The sequence below is a fragment of the Echinops telfairi genome, unplaced genomic scaffold (assembly GCF_000313985.2).
Source record: "Echinops telfairi isolate 266 unplaced genomic scaffold, ASM31398v2 ScPeMD7_3;HRSCAF=10, whole genome shotgun sequence".
In the NCBI taxonomy this organism is placed as follows: Eukaryota; Metazoa; Chordata; class Mammalia; order Afrosoricida; family Tenrecidae; genus Echinops; species Echinops telfairi.
The window spans coordinates 3,725,652-3,750,345 of NW_022103899.1; the positions used below are offsets into that span (position 1 = coordinate 3,725,652).

Sequence of the window (24,694 nt, forward strand, 5' to 3'; positions counted from 1 at the left end):
AAAACCAAAAAAAAAAAAAAAAAGATTTACAGCCTTAGGAATCCTGTAGGATCATGATGAGTTGAAATCAATAGAACAGCAGTGAATTTGGTTTGGGGAGGGCAGAGAACTAGGGCAATAGTAATTCCTAAGGGTCTAGGGGGAAATTTTCTCAACTTGTTTTTCCAAAGAACTGAGGCAAAAGACCATATAAATGAAATAAATTCATCACAGCCCCCAAGTAAAAATTTAACTCAAAAAGTAAAGATTATCACTGCAATGCAGTGAATTATATAATATGACCCTTCTAGCTATAGCCTTTGCTACTGCCACCAAAACACCTTGTTTTCCTGATGGGTCTGGGTAAGAAGGTAGGGAAGTATTAATTGGATTATATGATTAAGCTGTAAGTGGTTGTTAACAGGGTTACCGATATACTCCTGTATAAGCCGAGTTTTTCAGCACATTTTTAAATGCAGTTTTGGTGGTAAAATTAGGTGCCTCGGCGGATATTCAGGTTGGCTTATACTTGAGTATATATGATAATTGTGGTGGGCATCCTTCGGGGTATAAAATCAGCCATCTCAGAAGCATGAAGGGGTTGGTTTTATTAGCAGCAAAAGAGAAGACCCAAGATTACTGTACATTGAACTTCCTCCATCCCGGAGACTCAACTTGGACACCAGAGGAGCAGCAGTAACAGCAGAAGCAGGAGCCAGAGCATGAGACAAAGTGGTGGACTTCCCAGAACACAGAGCAAGGAACGCTGAGTGCTTTGAGGCAGGAGGCTGGCTCTAGAGTGGGGTGCCTGGGAGACTTCACTGGGTTGCTGAGTGTGCTGACCCATGGAGCTGGAGCTGAGTGATTTCAGGCTGAAGTCTATGGTGGAGTGGCAGGCCCTGTGGACATTTATTGACAGCCCAAAAAGTGCTTTGTAACTGGCAGGGCTGATGCCAGGCTAAGAGGGTGAAGGCCAAGAGCCTGCCTGCAGGCCCAAGAGAAAAGAAATGATCCTGATTAAACCAATTGTAGCCTGAGTATTCTCACCCAAATTGTAACCAGTTCACTTCTCTAATAAACTCCATAATCATAATAAACCCGTGTTAGCCTGGGTTGACTAGAGAAACAAACCCAGTAACACTTACATATGTATAAGAAAGGGCTTTCTATGAAGAAGCAATTATATATATCAAAAAAACATCCCAGTCCAGTCAAAATCAAGTCCGTACGTCCGATACTCGTCTATAAGTCCTTCTTCAGCCTCACATAGCCATATATAAGCAATGATGCCGAATGCAGGGAAATCACAGGCCAGTGCTGCAAAGTCGGTGAGCTCACAGCAGGGCTCCAGCAGCCTCAGGTGCCCAGCAAGCAGGGAAGTCAAGGCAGAGAGCGAGGGACAGGTTCCCCAGGTCTTCCTTATGAGAAGACCATGACCGCAAGGAGGCACCATCAGGCCGTGACTTGATTGACAGCTTGGCTATCACCCCCACACTTTTATATATCTTCAAGTTGACATGAAATGATGTAACTGCCACAAACCCTGATGTCTGAATCCCATGTGGCCATGGCAGTGAAGCACCTAATGGGAGACTAGAGAGTGCTGTGGGGGATAGCAAACTTTGTAAAAAAATAAATGAACAACTGCCATTTTAACGCATCACAAGAAGGTGGGAAAGGAAGGAGCTTGGGTCATGGGAGTGAAACGACCAGAACAGAAAGAAGGAGGACATTGACACAATGTGAAAAACACAGTCGATGCTACTGAGCAATGTGTTTGCAAATTGTTGAGGAGGACTCGGTTTTTCTATGCATATGTTCACTAGAAATAAAATATTATTAAAATATGAAAAAACTTCTCAATAACAGTTTAGCTCAAGTAGTAATATTGTCACATTCTTTTTAAAGATATATGTCTGTATAGGAGCAAATGGACAACGGGTACGTAAAAACAAGGTTGGAACCCAAAAGTTTAAACCAATGGGCATGAAACAAAACAATGAGAATGTTAACACAGGGTGAAGACTGTAACCAGTGTCACTAACCATTGTGTCTAGACACTAAACAAGAGCAAATGTTGCTGTGTTCATTTCCACCCAGAATAAGTAAAATGTTAAAAATAATAAAAATAAATTCATGGCAAATTGTTACAGCTATTTTTATAGTACTCTGGAAAAGGCTTTTCCAACCTTAGCAATATGAAAATCATATATATGAAGCCCAGATACATTTGAGTGTATAAAGACTTAAAACACATCTCAAGGAGGCGACAGCTGATGGTAAAAGGAAAAGCAATCTGGGGAACTATTCACAGTATTTTTAATAAATTAGGAATACCTTACAGGAAAAGGATTCTCTTGAATCTGTTTTTTAAGGTCATAAGAAAAGGAAGATAGGCAAAAAATGATAGAAACGGGGCAGGCCATTGCGAAGTTTGATAAGTTGTTGAGTACAAAAATGATCTGATCTGCAAACCCTCGCCTAATTCACAATAAACATTTATAAAACCAGAGGAACGTGTGGAATCCTATGCATGGTAGGCTGCCTTTTGTGTCATAAAATACTGTGAAGTAGGAAGTGGAGTAAGAACACGTGTTCATAGGTGTTGTCTTTGTAAATACCCGAGATTGGAAAGCTGTGTAGAAACACCAGAGAGCTACTAGCTGAGGGGACCAGAGTGGAGGGGGTAGCAACTCAATGAAGATTTTTCTATCATTTTGATTTCTGAGCACTGAGAAAGTACTACCTATTCAGGAAAAAAAATTAAAAGTAAAAAAGGTTAAAAGATAAAAACAGACCATTCACCAAATGAGAGAGACGTAAATAGCCAAGAAGGATACAAATAAAAATGAAAATATTCAAGTACGCTAATTACCCAGAAAATTCTATTGATATTTATACTAATAGGGCTTATGTTGATGAGAGTAAATAACCATTCTCGTATATCTCTTAGGAGAGACTAATTGAGGCATAATTCTCATTTTCTTTTAGGGAAAAAAAGTTCAGGATATGAGTCAGGGCTTTAAATTCTTGTCTTCACTGACTGAAACCAGCTGTAACATGATCATGCATGAATCCAATTGAATTGTAGGCTCACATCTCTATATTATTCCATCCATGATCCTGATCAAACCAAAGCATGGCCTGCACTGATTCTACAGCAATGCTGACTACCAAGTCGAGAGATCTGTCTGAGCGAAAAGCAAAAATGCTATTTGTGTTGAAATTTTCCTTATTATGTCTGGGCACCCTACTTTAAAAAGAGAGGTTGGTTCTATGACTGACCTAATGCCTATCCATTCACCATGAGTCAGTCAAGGTCAACAGCCCAAAGAATTTACAAGATCTAATATCAAATTCATGGATAAGCCAGCCCTGAATGCACAGTGGGTTACGCATTGGACCACTAACCCCCAATCAGCTCTCTGAGAAAGAAAGATGAAGCTTCTGCTCCTACAGAATGAACAGCCTCAGAAATCCCTGGGGGCAGTTCTACTCTGTCCTGCAAGGTCACTGTGAGTCAAAATTGACTTGATGGCAATGAGTTTGCTTTTTTTGTTTACTTAATAAGTCCTTTGCTGATAATCAGTAATAGTGTTGGTAAATTGAAACAGCAAAATACCTACTTTAGCATCTCAATCTTGCATTAGTTTGTCTACCTTTAAAGGAGAATGGCCACACGCACATAAAAGCTCATTGCAGCATTATCCACAAGAGTCAAGAGGGGAAAAGTCAAATGACTGTCAACAGATGACAAATCAACAAAATGTGGTCTACAGAGAGAAAGGAATGGTGTCCTATTACAAAGAGAAATGCAATTCGGATGTTTGTTACAATATAGATGAACCTCAAAAACTTTATGCTCAATGAAATTAATAATGAAAAAAGGGGGAAATATTATATGATCCCACATAGCTGATGTTTCTAGAAAAGGCAGGTGCGTACATATGAAAGCTTCTGAGTGGTTGCCATGAGCTAAGAAGAGGAAGGCATCGGCGCTATCACTTAAGGGGTACTGAAGTTCTGTTTCAGAATAGATAGTGGTGAGACAGTGCAGTAAGATCAATGCAAGTATGGTCAATGAATTGTACACTTAAAAATAAATACAATGGAAAATTTGGGGTCATATACATTTTAGCACAAAACTTTTAAAGAGAAATGTCAACATTAATTACTTTCCTAAAGTAATGGAATATCTCAAACCTTTGGAGTTATGGCTTAACTGTTTTAAGATGCTTTAGTACAGGTCTCATCACATACTACTTTGCAGTAGAATGTAAAAGTATCAATATCATGTAGTAATTATTCATCAAATGAAAAATCATAAAGCTGCATGACAATGCTTATAAAGCTACCCCTAACAAAATGTGAAGATTTTAATTTCTGTGATTCTAAGAATAAACAAGGAAAACCTGGCATCACGGTTGTTAAGTGTTTGGATGCTAATCAATAGGTCAGAGGTTAAAACCCACCAGGCACTCAGCAGGAGAAAGATGTGGCAGTCTGCTTCCATTATATTTACAATGTGGAAACCATATGGGGCAGTTCTGTCCTGTCCTGTAAGGTTGTGATGAGTGTGAACTGACTCCATGGGCATAGGGTGTTTATTTTTTAGGGGCTGACTTTAGAAAATATAGTCTAGGCCCAATTACTCTAGATCCTGTAGAGCAGCGGTTCTCAACCTTGCTAGTGCCGCGACCCTTTCATACAGTTCCTCATGTGGTGCTGACCCCCAACCATAAAATGATTTTTGTTGCTACTTCATTACTGTAATTTTGCTGCTGTTATGAATCGGGCGACCCCTGTGAAAGGTTCTTTTGACCCCCAAAGGGGTCATAACCCACAGGTTGAGAACCGCTGCTGTAGAGGTTCTGAATCTACAAACCTCATGAATCAACTTTTTCCCCCCAATTGACAAAATAACTAGAAATAATCTTGTAGTTATATCTTTAATTTTTATATCTCATATCGAGTCAGTGAGAACGTAAGCTATGTTCCTTTATGCCCATGTGAAAAGAGCCCGGAGGGGAGGGGGGAGGGAACTAACTTGCAAATAAAATAACACCTTTATTCTTCAGGAGCCTTGTTAGAGGTTGCCAGGAATATTGAGAGTTCAAAGTAATGACGAAGGACACCCAACTCTCTCTCCCTGGAAAAGGACATCATGTTTGGTAAAGCAAAAGGCAGCAAAACAGAGGAAGGCCTTCCACAGATGGATGAGCAGAGTGGCTGCATCCGTGGGCTCAGGCATGGGAACAATGGCTAGGAGGGCACTGTGTAGTTCTGTTGGGCCTATGGAGAGCTAATGCGATGGCAGCATTCTGGAGGACCATTCCCTCCTCCTACCCCAAGCTGTGTGCCTCAGCCACCAGGTCTTATCACCGCATCCCGTTTTCCTCGGCATTCTCCAAGAGAAGTGTACACCACCTGAGGTTCGGAGACCACAAATTGAGACATCGTTTTCTCAGTTAGCTGAGCATCTCAAGCTTCTCAGCAAAACTCACTGGGACACTAATTAGATGTCAGTAAATTCAAAACTTAAATGACTATTTCATAATGAAGTTAATCTTGAGAAATGAAGACTCCTACACTTTCGAGAAGCTTTCTGTAAAACATCTCTTAAAGACTGCGTCGGTATCTGAAAGGCTGCTAGAATGAACTGGAAGCTTCATCTGCACAAGGGACAAACCTCTTCAATAATAACTCCCACGAGGACGCTTCTGTGGTTTGCTTTTCCCTTTCTGAATGCTTGAGGTATTCTTGGGTTTCTTTTACACTTGATCTCAACTAAATTACTTCTAGGAGGCTGTGGGTGGTGCGAGTGGGGATGCAGGATTGTAGAGTTAATTTTATAGTCGAATAAATTCCATTTAGAATTTTATAAATTCTCTTGCCCCATAGTTCACATCAAGCTCACAGTGCAAAAATCACAGTGTGCAATGTTGCTTTTATTTCCAGTCTGCTCCTATGCAAGAATCTAAAGACAATAAGGTGTCTGTAAATAGATAACCGCTGTTGGAGCATCAATCCTAAATTTGTACAAGTTATTTACTTCATAAGCCCAAATCCCAGGATAAATCTGAGTACAATAAGCAAAATATATTCCCTAAGAAGAAATAGGCATGAATCACCATTTACAAGTTTTACAGAATAAGTGTGGGATGTTTATTTTATCAGTGCATGTATGAAGTTTGGCAGCTAAGAATTTAGCGTTCTAATTGCTTAATTTAAAGCTTATACTTTCAGGTTTACATTGATCAGTTAATTTTGTGAAATTCAACATGTACCCCATAATATTACTTACATATGAAGGGTGATCACAAAGATCATGGAAAATGCATACTTTGGGGAGGGGGGTAACTAAACATGGATTTTTAAATTTTGCACCAAAATTAATTTGTACTAGTTTGAGGGATAAGACACTAACTTGAAAAGAACTCCTATCAGAGAAACAAATTCTGCTAAAATTGAAACAAGAACCAGCATCAAATTTACGGTGACGCTTTGGTGGAATGGTGAGGTCAACGATGCAGTCTGAAAACTTTAAAAGGACAAATTCCCCAAAGAAACCAGAAGTTCAATGGATAATTTATTTAATTAAGTGTAAAGATGATGTTGAAGATGGTCTGCACCAGTTCGTGAGAAAACAATCTTGTTCATGCCCCAATTGAAGAGGACCACAATTAATTAACAGCAGACGCAACAGCCAACACCATTGAAATCTCAATTGGCTCAGCTGACACAATTCTGACTGAAAAATTAAAATTGGGTAAACTTTCTATGTGATGGGTGCTAAAACTCTTGTGCTTGGGTCAGCTGCAGACAAGAGCAGAGCTTTCTGTGGACATTGCAAACAGAAGCAAGACCCAATGCATTTCTTTAAAGAATTGGAGCAGGAGATGAAACATGGCTTCACCGGTACTATCCTGGAGGCAAAGCACAGTCAAAACAATGGCTACCAAGTGAGGGAAGTAGTCCAGTCAAAGCAAAAGTGAACTGGTCACAAGCAAAGATCACGGCAACCGTTTTTGAGATGCTCAAGCCATTGTGCTTATTGACTTTCTGGAGGGCCAAAGAAAGATAACACCTGGTTATTGTGAGAGTGCTTGGAACAAAGGTAGCCTACACTTCAACACAAAAACACCCAGGAAAGCTTCACCGGAGGGTCCCTCGTCCGCTAACAGTGCTCCCACCCACTCCTCTAATCTAAAGAGCAATTTTGTGAGAGTTTCTATGGGAAATCACTTGGCATCTGCTTTACAGTCCTAATTTGGCTTCCTCTAACTACTTTTTGTTTCCTAATTATAAAAATCTTGAAAGGGCCCCCGTTTTCCTTCAGCTGGTAACTTGAAAAAGACAATATTGATATATTTAACACTACGTTTACAGGATGTGTTGTTTTGACACATTTCAATTTCAACGAAAATTACAAAAACTGCTTACATTTACCCATTAACACGTATGCTAACCATTATCCATTTAACAAGATAAATATATATCCAAGTTCATTTTCTTCGAACCTTGAAATTCTCTGTGTGGTATACCTATCTCTATGGATACACGTCAATTTGACTTGAATGTATAGAGTATTGATCCCAGTAAATCGGTTTCATTCATGAAAGCATCCATTCAGCAATAAATATAAATGTAATAAAAAAGTTCTTAGAACATAAACATCCAATGTAAAGAGAAACAATGCAGCAGAGATTGTCACACTGACCAGTCCAAGAGACCCTTACAATAAGTTGAGCCCAATATTTGAAATGTATAATGTTAAATAATGTAAAACATACATAAATATATCATTTCATTTCCAAGTTAGTAGTGTATAATGATGTTGTTTTAAAAGTGTTTGTGTGTCAATTTGATGCTTTCCAAAGAAATAGGTACTTAGGAAAAGTCTGTAAACCTAGTGTGAACTGCCCAGGACTTTTAGCCCTTAAGGAATAAGCTACAGGGCTGCTCTCTTTCTGTAGGTTGCACCCAGATCTGTTGTTCATTCAGCTTACAAAAAGCGTTTTGACTTGATGAACCTTATGCTGACAAATCAAGTTTGTATTTTTAAATTTTATCTGTTAACCCCCTTTGACCATGAATCTTTTGACGATCTCTGAGGCTCCTGACTCACGCCATGGTGTTTTCAATCATCTCATATGCAGCAGTGGGGTTCAGCGAGTTTGGCCTAGTTCAGCAGAATCAATACCTGAGTTTTTGCTGAGTTAGGCAAACTGGGGGTTACATGGCATTTGTTATCAGGGTTCTCTTGAAGGTGGGTGCTGGATAGCCACCCAATGTGGAAATCACAAATTGACAGCCCTTACTCTTTTTAAAGGTTCATCTGAGTAACAGTGTATTCTAAGCACACATGGTAATGTTCATTCCATCCATAGGTATAAAAAATTAGATGAAACTATGCTTTCAATAGTTATTTATCATTTCAGAAAGAATACTACATTTATAGTCCCTTGGATTTGTTACTTCCATAAACAAATCTATACTGTAAACAGAAAAAGTGCCAGTTGACCAGAGGGAGGCACGCTGCCATTCATTTCCGTTTGTGTCCCTCCAAACTCCTACGGGATATTATGAGTGAAATACACAATTCCTGAACATGTTCAAAGAGTTAAAACTATTATCAGACAATTTCTGTAAGTTCAGCAGAAGTGGAAAGGTTTTTTTTAAAGATGATAATAATATGTTTAGAGAAAAGAAGTTGACAAACTGTTTCTAAGATGTCAAACACAGTGACTATTGTCTAATTGATCTACTTCTGAAGGAATGGGATGCTACTCCTCCAGTGAAAAAACGGTTAAGGATAAAGCACACAGCTGATGATGGTCATATGAAAGCGAAGAATATTGCATGAGGATGCCCACCAAGAAGCAATATCTTAAATAATAATTTAGCTGTTTTTGTCAGGTCTTATTTAATATTTTACATTAATATTTAAAAATTCATAACATAACATCATTTGTGAATCTCTTTTATTGTTTTTAGTTAAGTATTAACTATATGAAATACTAAAGTACCTGTTGATATACCTATATAATTATAAAGCCAGCAAGCCAGTTGTCAACTTATTTTAATCCCACCACTGCTCAGATACATGTGGAAGTTTGACACTGACTAAGGAAGATGGAAGAAAACTCGATACAGTTGAACTAAGGCGCTGGGGAAGAACTTTGAAAGTACAGTAGACGGCCAAAAGGACAAACCAATCTGTCTTGGAAGTAGAACCAGAATGTTCCTTCAAGGCAAAGATGAAGAGCCTTGGTCTCACATACTTTGGACATGTTGTCAGGAGAGACCAGCCCCTGGAGAAGGGCATCATGCTTGATAAAGTAATTCTCAAAACTCAAAACTCACTGCCATTGCGTCGATACTGACAGCGATCCTCTGGGTTTCTGAGACCCTATGTGTTTACGGGAGTAGAAAGCCCAGTCTTTTTCCTGGAGCTACATGGTGGTTTTGAACTGCTGACCTTGCAGTTTAACCACTATACCACCAGGGCTCCTGGATAAAGGGGTAGCAAAAAAAAGGAAGGCCTTTTCCTAGAAGGACTGACACAGTGGCTGCAACAAAGGACTGAGACATGAGAACAAATGTGAGGACGGTGCAGGGCTGGGCCGTGTTTCCTTCTGTCGCACAGAGGGTCACTACGAACCAGAACCAACTCGACAGCCCCTACCAATAGCAACAACATTCGATTTCCTAGTCACGAAATGACTCGTAGTTCTGAAAGTATTTTTTCCGGATAAATTTGTAAAAAATATATTATTTCCACAGTACATGAAGTAGATGGTCTATGCTTGCTTATTGAGTAAAAGATCAGCAATCAGGCAGGTGCCTTAGCAAAATTAGCAGCTAGTCACCAGGCATGTCCAATATCTATCTGAGTGAGGAGTCAAGATGTTAAATATAGATCAGGAAAGATTAAAGTATCTTGGTGAGTGCCAGTATCCACACTGAGGAAGCCTAGGCCAAAGGCAGAAGCAGCAATTGGCATTAAAAGTACTAAATAACTACCAATATTTAGTACCTAAAGAGCTCTGGTAACTCTATTGGACTACTAACTGCAAGGTCCAAGGTTCAAACCCACCATTGGCTCCACTGTCAGGCTCCATAAAGATTTAGTCTTTGAAATGGACCAGGAGTCTTTATTGACTGCCAGGAGAAACCAGCCCCTAGCACATCATTAGGGGTCCGGTAGGTGCAATTGTACAGTGATAATAAGTAAAGATTATAGTAAAGGTATAGAGAGGATGAGAGATAGAAGAGAAATATAGAAATAAATGGTGTCAGACACAATTCGTGGTAGCATGCTCACCTCAGCTCCGCTTGGTGGTCCACGTGGAGCGAGAGAGAGAATCTTTAATGCTAACCAAGGCTTTTATATTGTCTGGGAACATGCAAGCCCTCTAATTACAGGGGAAGACATGCATCATAAAAAGGGGTTGTGCTATAGGCAATACAGTAATGGGAGGGGGTGATCTAGGGGTATCCACGCAATAGGAAGGGGAGGGATTGGGGGTACAATGAACCTCGCCACTTCGCGCTTCGACTTCCGCGGCTTCACTCTATCGCAGTTTTTGCGTAACAGCGCATGCTCTGTCATTACTGCCACTGATTGGCTCATACTGTACACGCTTGATGCCATAAATAATATAATAAATGATAATTGTAACATCCAAAATGTTTTACTGTATTTTCTCTTTTTCGTTTAATAAATTGGGTAATACGAGTGTAATGGTGACTAAAGGGTTTTTTTTCATGTCCTCTATGCTCTAACTACGAAAATATTTGATTTATAAATAAGGAATCCTACTTCGTGGAATTTCATTTATCAAGGTAGGGTGTAGAACCGATTAACCGCGATAAACGAGGGTTCACTGTATACGTGTGGCAAGATGGGCGGATCCTAGTTACAGGATGGCAGCCTAATTTTGGATGTCACAGAGCCAGTTTGACTTGTTCCCTGACTCAACTGATAGAGACAGACCATTATTGGTAGGGTGTGAACTCCACCTACAGGAACCAAGCTAATGGTCGCAAGCCTTAGGGAGAAGTAATCCATTGTCCCCAGCAGCAGGGAGCAGGCCCACCCCTGTGGTAGGGTGAGACAGCAACCTGACAGCGATTGCCTTAAGGGAGAATGTCTAAGCATCTGCCGTCCCCCCACAAGTGACAAACAAATTCATCTCAAACAAACAAAGGTTTACAGTCTCAGAAACCCTCAGAGGCAGTTCTGCTTTGGCCTAGGGTCACTATGAGTCAGAATTGACTCAATGGCAGTGAGTTTGGTTTGGAGTTTGGTACCAGAAATGAGATGCAGAAAAGAATAGAAAGGGTCGAAAATCTCACCCCACAACTCTTCGCAGGGGACATGCCGATGCACTGCCTAGTGAAACAATGGAACTGGCAAGAGCAGAGGAGCTAGAGAAAGCCGTTGATTAACATCAACAAATCATGGGTAGTAACCAAGAGGCTGCATATGCCAACTGCTATCCTCCTCCCTTTAACCTCAAAGCAGGGTCCCATCCCAATCCCTACCAGTGTGAACTCCAGGTGCTGAGACCCTCAAGCAGATTTCTTGGGGTAAGGTTGTCGAGCTAGGCCAATGGAATGAGCTTGAGAGTTGGAGCCAGACATCCTGGATGAGATCTTGGCCCTGACTGTAACACCTACCAGAAATGTGGCGTCGAGCAATGAAGGTCTACCATAGAAGACAGAAGAATCCCAGCCTATTTTCATGTTTCAAGGAAATATCAGAAAGACCGAAATACTGAAGGGATTGGCCATTCAACAGATCCAATCATCCATCAAGTGGGTCTATTTGGTATCTTGGGACATCAAAACAACTAAATCTCCTTTGTGCAATTTTGATTTATTTCCTTCTGCAACTCTTTCTGTGTTCTTTTTTTTTTTTCCCTATGGTTATGATCTATTTATTATGTTTGTTTACAAGTAGCAAAGTCCCCCCATTTTCCTCCAGCTGGATGCCCATGAATATAAAAAGCTGCTGGTTTCCACACTGCCTACCCCCACCCCCCTCAGATCAGGGCTAAGGGGAAGTACGTCCTATGCACAGCCTCCTGCAGTCGGGATGGTTTCCTCCTGAAGCTGGTCTGTAACTGGAGTCAGTCATCCTCTTGCTGATTCCTTTTCAGTTTAAGGAAATCAATTAGTTTGTGAGCATCTTCACCAGTAGAGAGGTCTACAAAATCCTTGGGTAGTCGGTAACTCAGATAGGGACTGGGTTGTACTGTAACTTCACTGTTTGTGCAGCGAAAAGCTGGAGAATCCTGCTCCAGGGCGTCCCCTTCACTAACATCAGCTTTCAAGTTTTTCCCGGATATCAGTTCTTCCCAAGCAGTGAATCTGTTACTTCGCCAAAAGGGTTAAAATCGATTAGCCACACCTTTCCCCTACTGTCTCGGTATATATCAAATACAAAGTCTTCATCTAAGAATTTATATTGTATGTGCTTCTTGAAAAAGTCTTGAATGCATCTGCAAATTTCTTCCTTTTGCTTAAAAATATGATCATAGTATTGTGTGTAGTCCCGCTGAGAAATACCAATAAGCTTGTTTTCCTTGACAAAGCATCGGAACTCAGCTCCAGGAATTAATTCACACCATTTTCGGAGAACAAGCTCATATTCCATACAAGGATCTGGAGAATCATCAGTACAATGAATGAATGGCTGAGTAAAGTCTTGAGTGATGAAATCAGAACTCTTGAAAAGCAGGAAGATGTCGCTGAGCGTTTTGCATTTCAGAGAGCTATTCATGGCTATCCAGTATGCATCCGTCAGGGTGGCTGTGTTCTCGTCATCCGACCACTGAATTTCTTCTGCCTCATCATCACTGTCTGGTTGAGAATGAGTTGGTGGGTCCTCCCTTCCGGAAACCACCAGCGTTCCATCATCAAGTAAGTAGTCCTTCACATTCTGAGGAAGTGGAAGAATGACACTCTTGATAGTCAGGCTTCGGAACAGGGGGTACCACGCGGAGAACTGACAGTGCAGCACATGCTCCTTCTTCATCTCCAGCTGCCACTACCGCTTCTCCCCTTTCCCCCCAGTCCTCTCCCGGAACCCTGGTCTCAGCTTCCGGAAGTGCCCGCCGAACGATTTTGGTGAAGGACTCTTCCGGTCTTCACATTAAAATGATGAGAAAAGAGTGCGAATGGTGCTTTCAGCACGTTCGCCCAGCCCACAAAAAGAGGTCGGGTCCCGGAAGCGCTCTTTCTGTGTTCTTTTGTAGTTATATATGTATTTTTCTCCTGGACTAATGTCATCTCTATGAAGAAGAATAAAAGAAAATGTGTGAAATATCATTTGAGAGAGAAGGGGCGATTAGCAATAAAAACAAAAGCATGTTTTGCTGGAGAGATTGGAGTTTGAAAAATATGAGAGTGTCGAAAGCCATAATAAAAAACTATTTCTTCACTGTCTTCTTGCTCTCCCAGAACACACTGCCCATATTTCCATGCCTGTTCTATTTTGAGCTTGGTTGTATTTTGGCATTGTGTGACAGGGATAGGGTCACAGTCTATCACTTCACATTCTGCCACTGACATCCAGACCTGTTTTTCATTCAGGTTCTGGAAAAAACTGTCCTCATACTTCCATTGTTTGAAGCTTTGGATATGAACCTCTGATGCAGTTTAAGCAAAGCTCTGGTAACTCGCTCCTCAATTGTTTCTCAACTGTTTACAGATCTCTCTTAATAAGAAAAATGCTGAAGAAGAGGAGGAGGATAAATTCCAGAAGCTTCTCCATCATAGATGCTCTACCATGAATAGGTGGATATTTGAAAATTGTCTTGGATGGAAATTTATTTATTCCTAGGAGACCTTAACAATAAGTAATATTTTATTTCAGACACCCCTCTGGTGTTCCTAGGATCCGTGATTTTTTAAGAATTCGGTATATTGGGGAAACGTATAGGATTAATACCCAATTATCTACCATAAGATGTTTGTGAGCAGCTGTCTGCGCAGTTCTCAGTCTCTTTTCTTTTGCCTGTCATCCTAGAGAGAGACAGGAGACGATTGTAGAGTCGACAAACTTGAAGCGTGGGAAGGGAAAAAACATCTATTGGGAGACAAAGGCAGCAAGCAAGGAGACTCGGGTAGTTGGTGAAGAGGAACACCAGATGGATTTGGAGTACATATGAGAGTGTTCCACACTTGTCTGTCCGTTGGTCCCACTGTGGTGGCTAGTGTGCTGCTGTGATGCTGGGAGCTATGGCATCGGTATTTCCAATACAAATCGGGTGACTCAAAGTGAACAGGCTTCAGCGGAGCTTCTTGACTAACAGACTACAGGGAAGGAATAGGTTGTCCTTTTGGAGGAATTTGCCACTGGAAACCTGTGGAGAGCATCGAAACATTGTCAGTTACCGAAAACCTGATGAAACAGAACATTTCCAAGGGCAGCTTGGGAAGACAAAGTTAAATATAATGAAATGTGCACGGCCCTCAAGGCTTGGAATTTTCTTCAGGTCTCTGCTCGTTCTTTTTGGTTTTCTAACTCTAGGGCTGTGTACATTTCATTATAAGATTTGACTTCGCTGTCTCCTCTGCCCTTTGAAATGTGCTGTTCAGCTCTCTAGCTTCATCGTGTCTTGCATTTGTCTTAGCTACTCTACAGTGAAGAGCAAATTCCAGAGTCTCTTCGGACACGTACTTGGATCTTTTCTTTCTGTCCTGCCTTTGGATTCTGCCTTTGCTTTCTCCACGGATGAGGTGCTTGATGCCCTCCCATAGCCCAACAGGCTGTCTGTCACTGGTGTTGAAGGTGTCAAACCTGTTCTCAAGAGGTTGTGAGAGTTCCGGGGGGATGTAGGTTGTGAGAGTTCCGGGGTGATGTGCTCAGGGTCGTTTTTGGCTCTTGTGGACTTGTCTGAATTTTCCTCAACTTCAACCTGCACACCCCTTGGAGGTCTCTCCTACAGGGAGGCCCCAGCCTGGTTGTAGCTGCTGATATTGAGCATCAGTATTTCTTTTCACGGGTGTAGTCCATTTGACTTCTGTGTATTCCCCCTGTATAGTCACCTTTTGGGTTGTTAGCAAAAAGACATTTGTGATGCAGAAGTTGTTGATCTTGCAAAATTCTATCATGTGATCTCTACCAACCACAATGAACCCCAATGTAACCATGATACAGTAGCCAATTTAGATGTAGCCATTTTAATAATGTAACCATATGGTATTAATTAGCCTGAGTATAGCCATTTTGTACTATACAAGTGAGCCCAATTTGCAAATTCTGTAAAGCCTCTTGTAACTGGTTTTTTGTAACTGCTGAACCATTGTGGGGGGAAGGCCAGCCTCCCACAACTAATCACAGGTTCGATAGGTGCAATTGTACAGTTGAGATATATACAGATTATAATAAAGCATGAGAGAGCATGAGAGATAGAAGAGAGATTGAAATAATGGAGTCAGACACATTTCATGGTAGCATGCTCACCTCAGCTTCACTTGGTGGTCTACGTGGAGAGAGGGGGAGAGGAAGGAGGACAAAGGGTAGGGAATAGGGGAGCGAGGATGGGGGAGAGGAAGGGGAAGCCGACCAGCGGCCAAGGGGGATCTTTATTGCTAACCAAGGCTTATATATCTTGTGGGGGGGGCGTGACAGCCCACTAATTACAAGTAAAGACATAGTCACAGGAAGGGGTTGTACTATAGGTTATATAGCAATGAGTGGGGGACAATCTAGGGATATACATGCAATAGGAAGAGGAGGGATTGGGGGCACACATGTGACAAGATGGGTGGATCCTAGATTCAGGATGGCAGCCTAACTTTGGATGTCACTGAGCTGGTTTGACCTGTTCTCCGGATCTCCATAGAAACCATTATCAGTATGGTGTAAACCCCGCCTACAGGGACCAGGCTAATTGTCACAAGCCTAGGGAGAAGTAGCCCATTGTCCTTAACAGCAGGGATTGGGCCCTACTTGTGGTAGGACCAGACAGTAGTATGGCAATTGACTGCCTTCAGGGAGGTAACTTGACAATCATTTACCATTAGCTGCAAGCAGTGTCCTAAGCCTAACGTATATTTGGGGGAGACAACTTGGGGGAAATCTTTCTGTTTCCCACAAACCATGCCATTTTAAAATGTCCTGAGAAGTGTTTAAAACCCTGCTCCAAGTTCCCCTTTTCCCACACATTGAGTCGCCACCTGGCCCGTATTCCTTTGTCTCCAAGTTCCATTCTCTCCATACAATGTAATGTTGCCCTGTGCCCTCCTGCTTGTTTTCTCCCTCGTATCAAAGCTCCCGCTTTAAGCACTCTGGGTCTTCGGAGAATTAGGCTCCAGCAGCATTAAGACAGACAGTTAATAAAGGCTTATTAACTTTGATGAAAGTAGCATCTGGTTAATTGATCTCCTCCCAGGACAACACCTTCATTCCTGTCATCGAGTCCATAGTTTCCAACTACTGTTCCTTCAGATTTGCTTTCAAGTTTGCATTCCAACGGCTAATAATTATCGAAGCATCTTGATTGCATGTTTGATCAATTTGACTGAAGACATTAGTAATATTCTTCAATTTTTGTATCACTAGCTTTAGTAGTAGTTGCATAAATTTGAATAATAGTCTATGGACTGGATTTCGTGTATGTGTAGACATTATCCACATACATTATCCAACATAGACACCATTATACTTCAAGATTGAGCTTGACATGCCCTTTTTGATGACGATGTGATGCCATTCCGCTGGAGTCTGTCGTTCCTGACACAGTAAACCATTGGATTTTCTGGTCCAAAATGGCCATCAGTCCATTGCAGCTCAGTCATGCCTAGGATATCAATCTTCATGGGTTCCATTTCATTTTTGACTGCTTCCGATTTTCCTGGATTCATACGTCATAGTTCCAAGTTCAAAGTTTGAAGTGACGTTTGCAGCTGTTCATGTTCATGCTGAGTCATGCCCCATCAGCAAATGAAGGTCCTGCAAGCGCTCCTCTAGTCACGTCATTGTGGCTGACTCTGTTTTGAGAAGAGCTCTTCCTGAGTCATATTTTGAGTGAATTCTGATCTGAAGGCCTCATCTTCTGGCACTATTTCTGATAATGTTCTGTTTCTATGTATCAGGTTTCCAGTATCTGAAAATGTTTTACCACTATTCATAAGATTTTTCCATGGTTAATTCCTCCAAAGTGGATAGCTTATTCCTTCATTGTAGTCTGTTCTTAATCTGGAAGTTGTGCTGAAACCTGTTTACTCTGGATGACCCTGCTGGTACTTGAAATATCAGCGACATAGCTTCTAGGATCACCACAACACAGAAGTCACCATGGTATGACAAACTGACAGACAAGTGGTAAAGATGATTAGTTGTGTTTTATTGCCTCTGCAAGAGCATTTGACAATGTGAATGTGAAAACACTGTGGGGTCACATCCGGACCTCTTTCAACCCCCAGGCTGATTGCCATGAGGCAGAGGCCAGAGATCCCTCCTTCCCTTTTCACCCTATTCCAATGCCAACCGTCCCTCCCACAGCACTCTACTTCTGTGGATGGGTTCACTAATCCATCCCAGTGGCCACTTAGAACTCACAGACAAGGCTCATGTTTATGAGGCTTCTTAGGGAAGTTAACAGGTGACAGTTCCGATGAGAAAACCTCAGGATAAAGTTGCTCAATCAAGACAGTTTCTTCTCTGCGGTGCCAGCAAGTTGGCCTTTCTCTAGCCCTCAACCTCCCTGCCTGGCCTCTGCCTTGCTCAGGCAATGCTATAAAGCTCTTTTAGGGCAATTAATAAATGTCCAAAGGATAGGCAACTCCACCTGAAGGCTCAGCCTGGAGGCACCCAGCTCCACCTCAGTGGATCAGTAAACACATCTCCCCAAGTAATTATCCTGAAGCCCCTCACTCCACAAGTCATCCTCCTGCCCCACAGCGCTGGGCTCTACTTGCTCTGTGGACTGGGAATCCTTAACTCTGTTTCGTGCTCTGCATCCGGGTGCTGCTGCTGCTGCTCTGCCAGTCCTCGGTCAAAGCTGTCTCCTGGGTTGAGGAAGTTCAATGTGCAGGGATCTCAGGGTGCAAAAGATGCACTCTACTCTTGGCTTGTGTGTGTGTGTGTGTGTGTGTCTTTGAGATGAACTCGTTTGTCACTAACGACTCCAAATCCATTTCAGTTTTACTTTTCCTCTTTCCTCGGAGTACTATTTAAGTTTGAGGAAGAGGAACCTGGAGGGGGGTTTTGTTTGTTTGTAAAGAAATACACTATATGTATTTACATAGCCTATCTCAAGAAATGAAATCAACAACAATACCCTGTTAACTCTTCCATATATGTGGTTTTCTTTCTCCCCATAGCCTCCTCATCCCCTTCCTCCCTCCCTCCTCAATATCTTCTCTCTTGAGACTCCCTACCCAATTCTGAGGTGGTTCATTTTATGCCCAGTCTATGGCAACTACAGTGAGCACTGTTAAAAGTCACTCCCAGCTGACTCGTATCATCCAATTGGCATCTTTCCCCACCTTCTTACCCAGACCCATCAAGAAAACAAAAATGGTTTGCAGTAACAAAGGCTATAGCCAGAAGAGCTACAGTAAATACTACACTGCGTTGCAGGCCACCCCTGGATCTTCTAGCCATTGCCCTTCATACAGGTATAGAATTAACTTCTCCCTCTTCTCGTGTCAAATTCCACTCTGTACATTGTTCTTCTTGTGTTATACTCATCTTTTAATTCCCATTTTAGTATGTGATTCCCCGGCAGACAAGCACTGCCTTCCCTGGAGTGCCTAGAACACAGGCCGTCTAAGTTCAAATGCACCTGCAGCTCCACGGCAGACAGGTGAGATGGTCTCCTCCATAAAGATCGACAGCCCTCATTATGAGTCCGAATTGACAAGATGGCGCAAGCGTGTTTTTATAACACTCCCCGTATCTGGAAGTGAAATGCAGGAAAGGGTAGACCCTGTCATTCCATTAGTATTCACAGGGAGCACACGACATGCACTGCGAAAGAAAGCCATGGACTTGGCCAATAGCAGCGCAGCTAGAAAGAGCCCTCGATGAATGGGCAATAGATCATGGGTAGTACCCGAGACGCTGCCCCAGCCAACTCCACTTCCACTCCTTTCACACACAAGGCAGGGACCCATCCTAATCCCTAGTAGACTGAAGGCTACGTGCTGGGGTCCTTAAACAGATCTCTGAGGAATTGTTCTTGGAGGTCTGCCAAAGGAATGAGCTTGAGATTTAGAGACAGAAGGCCTAGATTTGTGTCTTGTTTTGTTGCTATTAGGGGCCACCAAGTCAATTCTGACCCATCGAGACCCAGTGCACAACAGAGCAAAACTGCCTAGTCCTGCACCATCCTCAAGGGTTTTCCTGTGCTTGAACCATGGTGGCAGCCACTGGGTCAATTCATCTCATCTGGGGTCCCGCTCTTTCACTGCACCTCTACTTTATCAAGCATGATGTCCTTCTCCAGGGACTGGTCTCTCCTGACAACATGTCCAAACTTGTGGTCCTGTCTGTAATAAGTACCTGAAATGTGACAATACACTGAACAGTGAAGGTCTTCCAAAAGGATCTCAGCTTGCCTTCATGTTTCAAGATGTCAGGGGAAAAAAAAAAGAAGAAAGGATTAGCTGTTCAAGGTTGTTGGTTCAAACTCACCAGCTGTTCTGAAGGAAGACGATAAGGCTGTCTGCTCCCCTAAAGATTTACAAAGTCTCAAAAGTCTCTGTGCAGGGGGGCTCTGCGTCAGAAACTACTCAACGGCCTGGGAATAAACGTGGGCTGAATTAAAACTGTCAAACTTCACAATTCAAAGAGGCATTTGTCTTTCATAAAAGAGAAAAATCTTTCTAATGTTCTCCCCTTGATTATTTTAATTGGGCTTAAAAGGTGATCAAAATAACTTAAATGAAACAGGCAGTGTTATCGATTGTGTTGTGTACCCTAAAATACACGTTGGAATTCTAATGCCAAACCTTGTGATCAGCGTTTCCTTCCATTGTACTTGGGGTCGCTGAAAGTTGGAAGCAGCAGACGAGCACCTATCAACCTCTTTGTGACTGTAGACATATGTGGACATGGGGTTCTCATTGTTTTGCTAATGGTTGGTTGGTTGGTTTAAAACAGACCAGTGTAAGGTATATTTTAAGTTTAATTAGTTCTGAGTTTTACAAAGTGCACATCAAACAAAAAACATCCCCACTGCCATGGCGTCTACTTCCGACTGATAGTGGCGTCATAGATAGTTACAAGAGCAAACAGCCCCACCTTTCCCCCAAGCATTAGCTGGTGTGTTTGAGCCATCGAACCTGCAGTTGGTTCCCCCACCGGTAGCTCACAGCACAATGAAGGCTCCTTAGATTACAGACAAACGTAAAGGTATATGGGGGAAGGCAGATGCCACGTGAGGAACATCTGCTAGTCAAGGAGGCAAGCTATGCCTGGACTACCTTGTTGGCAGGTGTCAATCACTTGGTTGTGACTCATTGCAGCGCCATGCGCAATAGAACAAAATGCCCCACCCACCCGCTCCTATGTAATTCTCATGATTGTTGTTTTGTGTGAGTCCCTTAGTGTATGTAACCACTGTATCGATCCATCTTCTCCGAAGTCTTTCTCTTTCACAATGACCTTCCACTTTTCCAACCATGATCTCCCTCTTCAGTGATTGATTCCCTGGTAACCTCCCTAAGTATGTGAGCGGAAGTCTTCCATCCTTGCTTCTAAGGCGCCTTCTGAGTGCACTTCCTCCAAGGCAGGTTTGTTTGGCCTTCTGGCCGTCCGTGGTATATTTAATATTCATAGACAATTCCATAATTCAGAATCACCATTTCTACTTTGGTCTTTCTTATTCATTGTCCAGTTTTCATATGCATGTGAGATGATTGAAAATACCAGGGATTGGGTCAGGCCCCCTTTAATCTTCAAAGTGACTCCTTTGTTTTTTAATACTTAAAGAAGACTTTGGCAGCTTATTTGCCCAATGCAATGCATCATTTGATTTCTTGATTTGCTACTTCCATAGGTGTTGATTGTGAATCAAAGTAAAATGAAACCTTTGATAACTTCAGTCTTTTCTTGATGTCACGTGTTACTCCATTTGTGAAAAAAAGTTTTCCATGTTGAGTTGTAATTCATACTGAAGGCTTTCATTTTTTACCTTCATCATTAAGTGCACGAAGTGCTGCCAGCCCTCTGCGGTCACAAAGAAAGTTGCGTCATCTCTGTATTGCAGGTTGTCAGTGGCTCTTCCTCTGATCCCGATACTATGTTCATCATAGAGGCCAGCTTCTCAGATGAATAAGTGTGGGGACCACCTACAAGCAGAAAAATTAATATAGCCAAGACCCAGATTTAGACTTTTAGCCTCTAAACTATGACTAAATAAATTTCTCTTCTTTAAATCCATCCACTTGTGATATTTTTGTTGCAAAAGGACTAGGAAACTAAAATGGGTAGATAGAAGACTGCTTTTCTAAAGCTAGAAAAAGAGAAAAACATCCAACAACAATCTTAGCTATCATAAAGCTGTCTCCACCAGGAAAAAACATTCTTCCAAGAAAAATACCAAAGTACATCAGAAAGGTGAGCAACTTTATCACAGAGTCTCCTGCTGAGATTTCTAAAAGTTGGCAGTTCAATGTAAGATTAAAAACATAAATATATCCTACATGCATTTTCCTTTTCAAATAGGAAAGAAATTTGCTCGTGTATATTTACTAGGAGACAACTAAGAAAGGCTAGTATTGCGTATGAAGCCCTGAGCTAGAAAGAGGTTAAGAAAACCTAATATCATGCAAATTATGTTATATCCTTCTGACTATTTATTCTCTCCAAGCTGAAAACCTGAAGCCTAAATACTAGAAAATAATCAGTTCCATTTTTCTTTCATTAGTGTTGAGTACAAGCTGGTACTTCAAAATATCTTCATCAGCTTTGAAATTATTCTGTAATTCCATTCCCTGCTTCCCACACCCCAAGATAATGTTAGCCCTAATTGATCATTCTCAAGAATGTATCCTCATCATCTTGAAAGAAATGGTGATTAAATGAACCGGGGTGAGTCTATCCCCAAGGTGAGCATGAGTGTGAGCACAAATCCCACTCATCGGCCTGTGGATTCCCAACAGAATGGAAAGAGAGGTAAGACAGCCAGAAATCTCCTTTAGAAAAGGGCAAAACACAAGCAAACTCTTGGGTTATTTTTCCTAGAGTTGGATGCAAAACCTAGTAATGCTATAAATATTTGAAGTACAAAATAAAAAAATGAGAACATGTAATTTTGTAATTTGACATTAATTTTTTTAATGTATCTTAAGGGAAACCTTGAGAAGTGGGTATATCTTAGGATTTTATTTTCTTTATTTGATGAAGGCCACTACTTAGGACTCTGTAAATTATTTTCAATATACATCCTTTTGGAAACCTTGAATTCTAAGGATTCTAGCTTGTTCTTAGACTCACAAACATGTCAGACGTGGTTCGTTTCATAGCTGCGGTCTATGCCTAGTATGCCCAAATGGGAGGCAAAAGGGTTACTTTCAATCAAATTCTTTAATTTAGATCCATTATTGCATTTTCATACTTTCCTACAGCATATCAAGTGTCCTCCATAAAGAGCAGTCCCTTTCAGATTCATCATATTTGAAAAGTCACTCATAATATACACTTATTTTCTGAGATGGATGGGCAATTAGAGCCACAGAGTAGAAACTCTTCTCGGAGTCCGTTCCATCTTTGAACAACTTCCTTGTGCAGCAGCCACCGTTTGACATGGTGAGTAAGGAGGCACAGCGGGGCACTGATTTGCTGACGTGCCCATAGAAAAGGGAGCTCTTCGCCCAGAGGAAGCAGAATCAACTAGGTGAGCAAAAATCCCAAACCCCCACGAAGGCCATTCCGGAATTTAGAGAACACACTGTTCGGTGAAAATGGTTCTTAACCTTGACTCCATTTTAAAACCACCCAGGGAGAGTTAACCCCAGTGTGCATGGGCCCTTGCCTTTGGAGTTCCGAGCTTTTGATTCAATGGGTCTGAGATCGGATGGTGCAGTCAGGGTTGGGGAACACGATCCTAGAGATCAGGGCAGTAAAAAGGAGAACAGTGAACATTACAAAACCCATGTTACAGAGAAGTTTATTTTCCTCAATCGTCCTAAAAGACATACAGCCTGTGACTGAGTAAGCGACATTCTCTTAATTGAAACATCAGGACTAGTGGAGTCAAATTCATGTGGGGAACCAGAAAGTTATTTAGTATCTGTTTGATTCTCTGGTCAGTTCGGTTCTTCTTCAAACAATAAAATATGGGTGTTTCTAGATCTTGTTTTCTCCTAGAATTTTCCCAGCTAGAGATCCTAATTCTGTAATTACTAATCATTCTAGTCTGTCTTTCGAGGCAGAAGAATGTATTTATGCTTTTGCAGCCTGGAATGGTTAACTCTTTGTTTGCTTTGACTGCACTTCATGAGAACTGAATCAAAGCTGAGTATTTCTAAGCTGTAATATGTAATATTGCAATATTGCAAAAAATGTCAGTGCATTCACATACAACCTATCACACCCTAAGGGTTCATAGACCCTAGGTTAAGAATACCTGCTTTAGAAACTCCTCAGTAAGTAAGTGGGGTTTGGCAGAGAGAAGAAAAAGGGCACAAAGGAAGCTAGAGGTTTAGCAATTAATCCTCTGTCGAGTCAGTTCCAACTCTGTGACAGAGCAGAACTGCGCCTTTCTGAGGACAGCCCATTGTCAAAGCGGACAGCTTCGTCTCTCTCCTGTGGAGCGGCTGCACATGTGAACCACCAACCTTGCTGTTAGCAGCCTAATCCTTACCCCCGGCACTGTCAGGGCTCCTTGGAGAGCTTACAATTAAGGCCTAGAAACTTCCCGAATATTCTAGGACAATGCTTTTTAGTTCATGTGCATAGAACCACCCAAGGTCTCATTAAACCAGAGCTTCTGATTCAATAGGGCTGATCTGGGTGCAAGATGGTGCATTCCTATCAAGCTACCAGGCTAGGTTCCAACTTCGAGGAGCACGGTTCTGGGGAGAATATCATTCACTGAACTGGATTGTGTTAATGTATGAGGACATAGATGTTAAACTATTTCCACCTTCCTTGAATCCCTAACATGTACCATTTCTCCCAACAAAACAGATAAGATTAAGAAGAGACTTAACTTCTTATTGTCAACGGTGTCAGCACTCTGATGGCTAGAACTATTAAATTCAATAATTATTAAATTCAATTTTCTTTTCATGGTACCAAACATTATCAATTCAATGGGAGTATTTTTTTTTTAATGCTAGCAAAGGAGAAAACAGAAAGCTTCCACTGGGTGATATTGCCCAGGAAGAAATGAAATCCCATTATGTAGTACAAGGTGATTTTTAAACCACTTTTGCTGGAAAAGAATTATACTTCAGAGCAGGCTGTGAATCTGAAACCGGCTTTTCTGAAACCAAAAATAAAGCAGAGTCCATTGCGCTATGTGATTCTCCAAGAACTGGAAGCCTAGACCAGTTACATCTAAAAGCCCCAGAGGGCTGGCTACCACAACCCAGCCTGGGGCCCTACTTCCACGAAGCCTCTCTTTTACAAAAGTAATTAGTTTTTGTAATCTTTTCTAGTTATAAAATTAATAAGCATAACTAATGAAAATAATATGTGTTCACTCTTTTTAAAACAAATATTGAAAGATCTTTTTAAAAAACA

General features: G+C 41.5%; 2 protein-coding genes across 2 annotated transcripts in view; both read right to left on the reverse strand.

Annotated features, from left to right (window-relative positions):
• The window catches only part of PDE11A (phosphodiesterase 11A), a 441,211-nt gene that overhangs the window by 312,511 nt on the left and 104,006 nt on the right, over nucleotides 1-24,694 (reverse strand). The gene's annotated exons all lie outside the window — the stretch shown is intronic.
• Nucleotides 11,909-13,178, reverse strand: LOC105978478 (cell division cycle protein 123 homolog). The gene is given in 2 exon segments (XM_013004303.2): nucleotides 11,909-12,349; nucleotides 12,352-13,178. Coding segments are annotated over 2 exon segments (906 nt in total). The 5' UTR covers nucleotides 13,025-13,178; the 3' UTR covers nucleotides 11,909-12,116.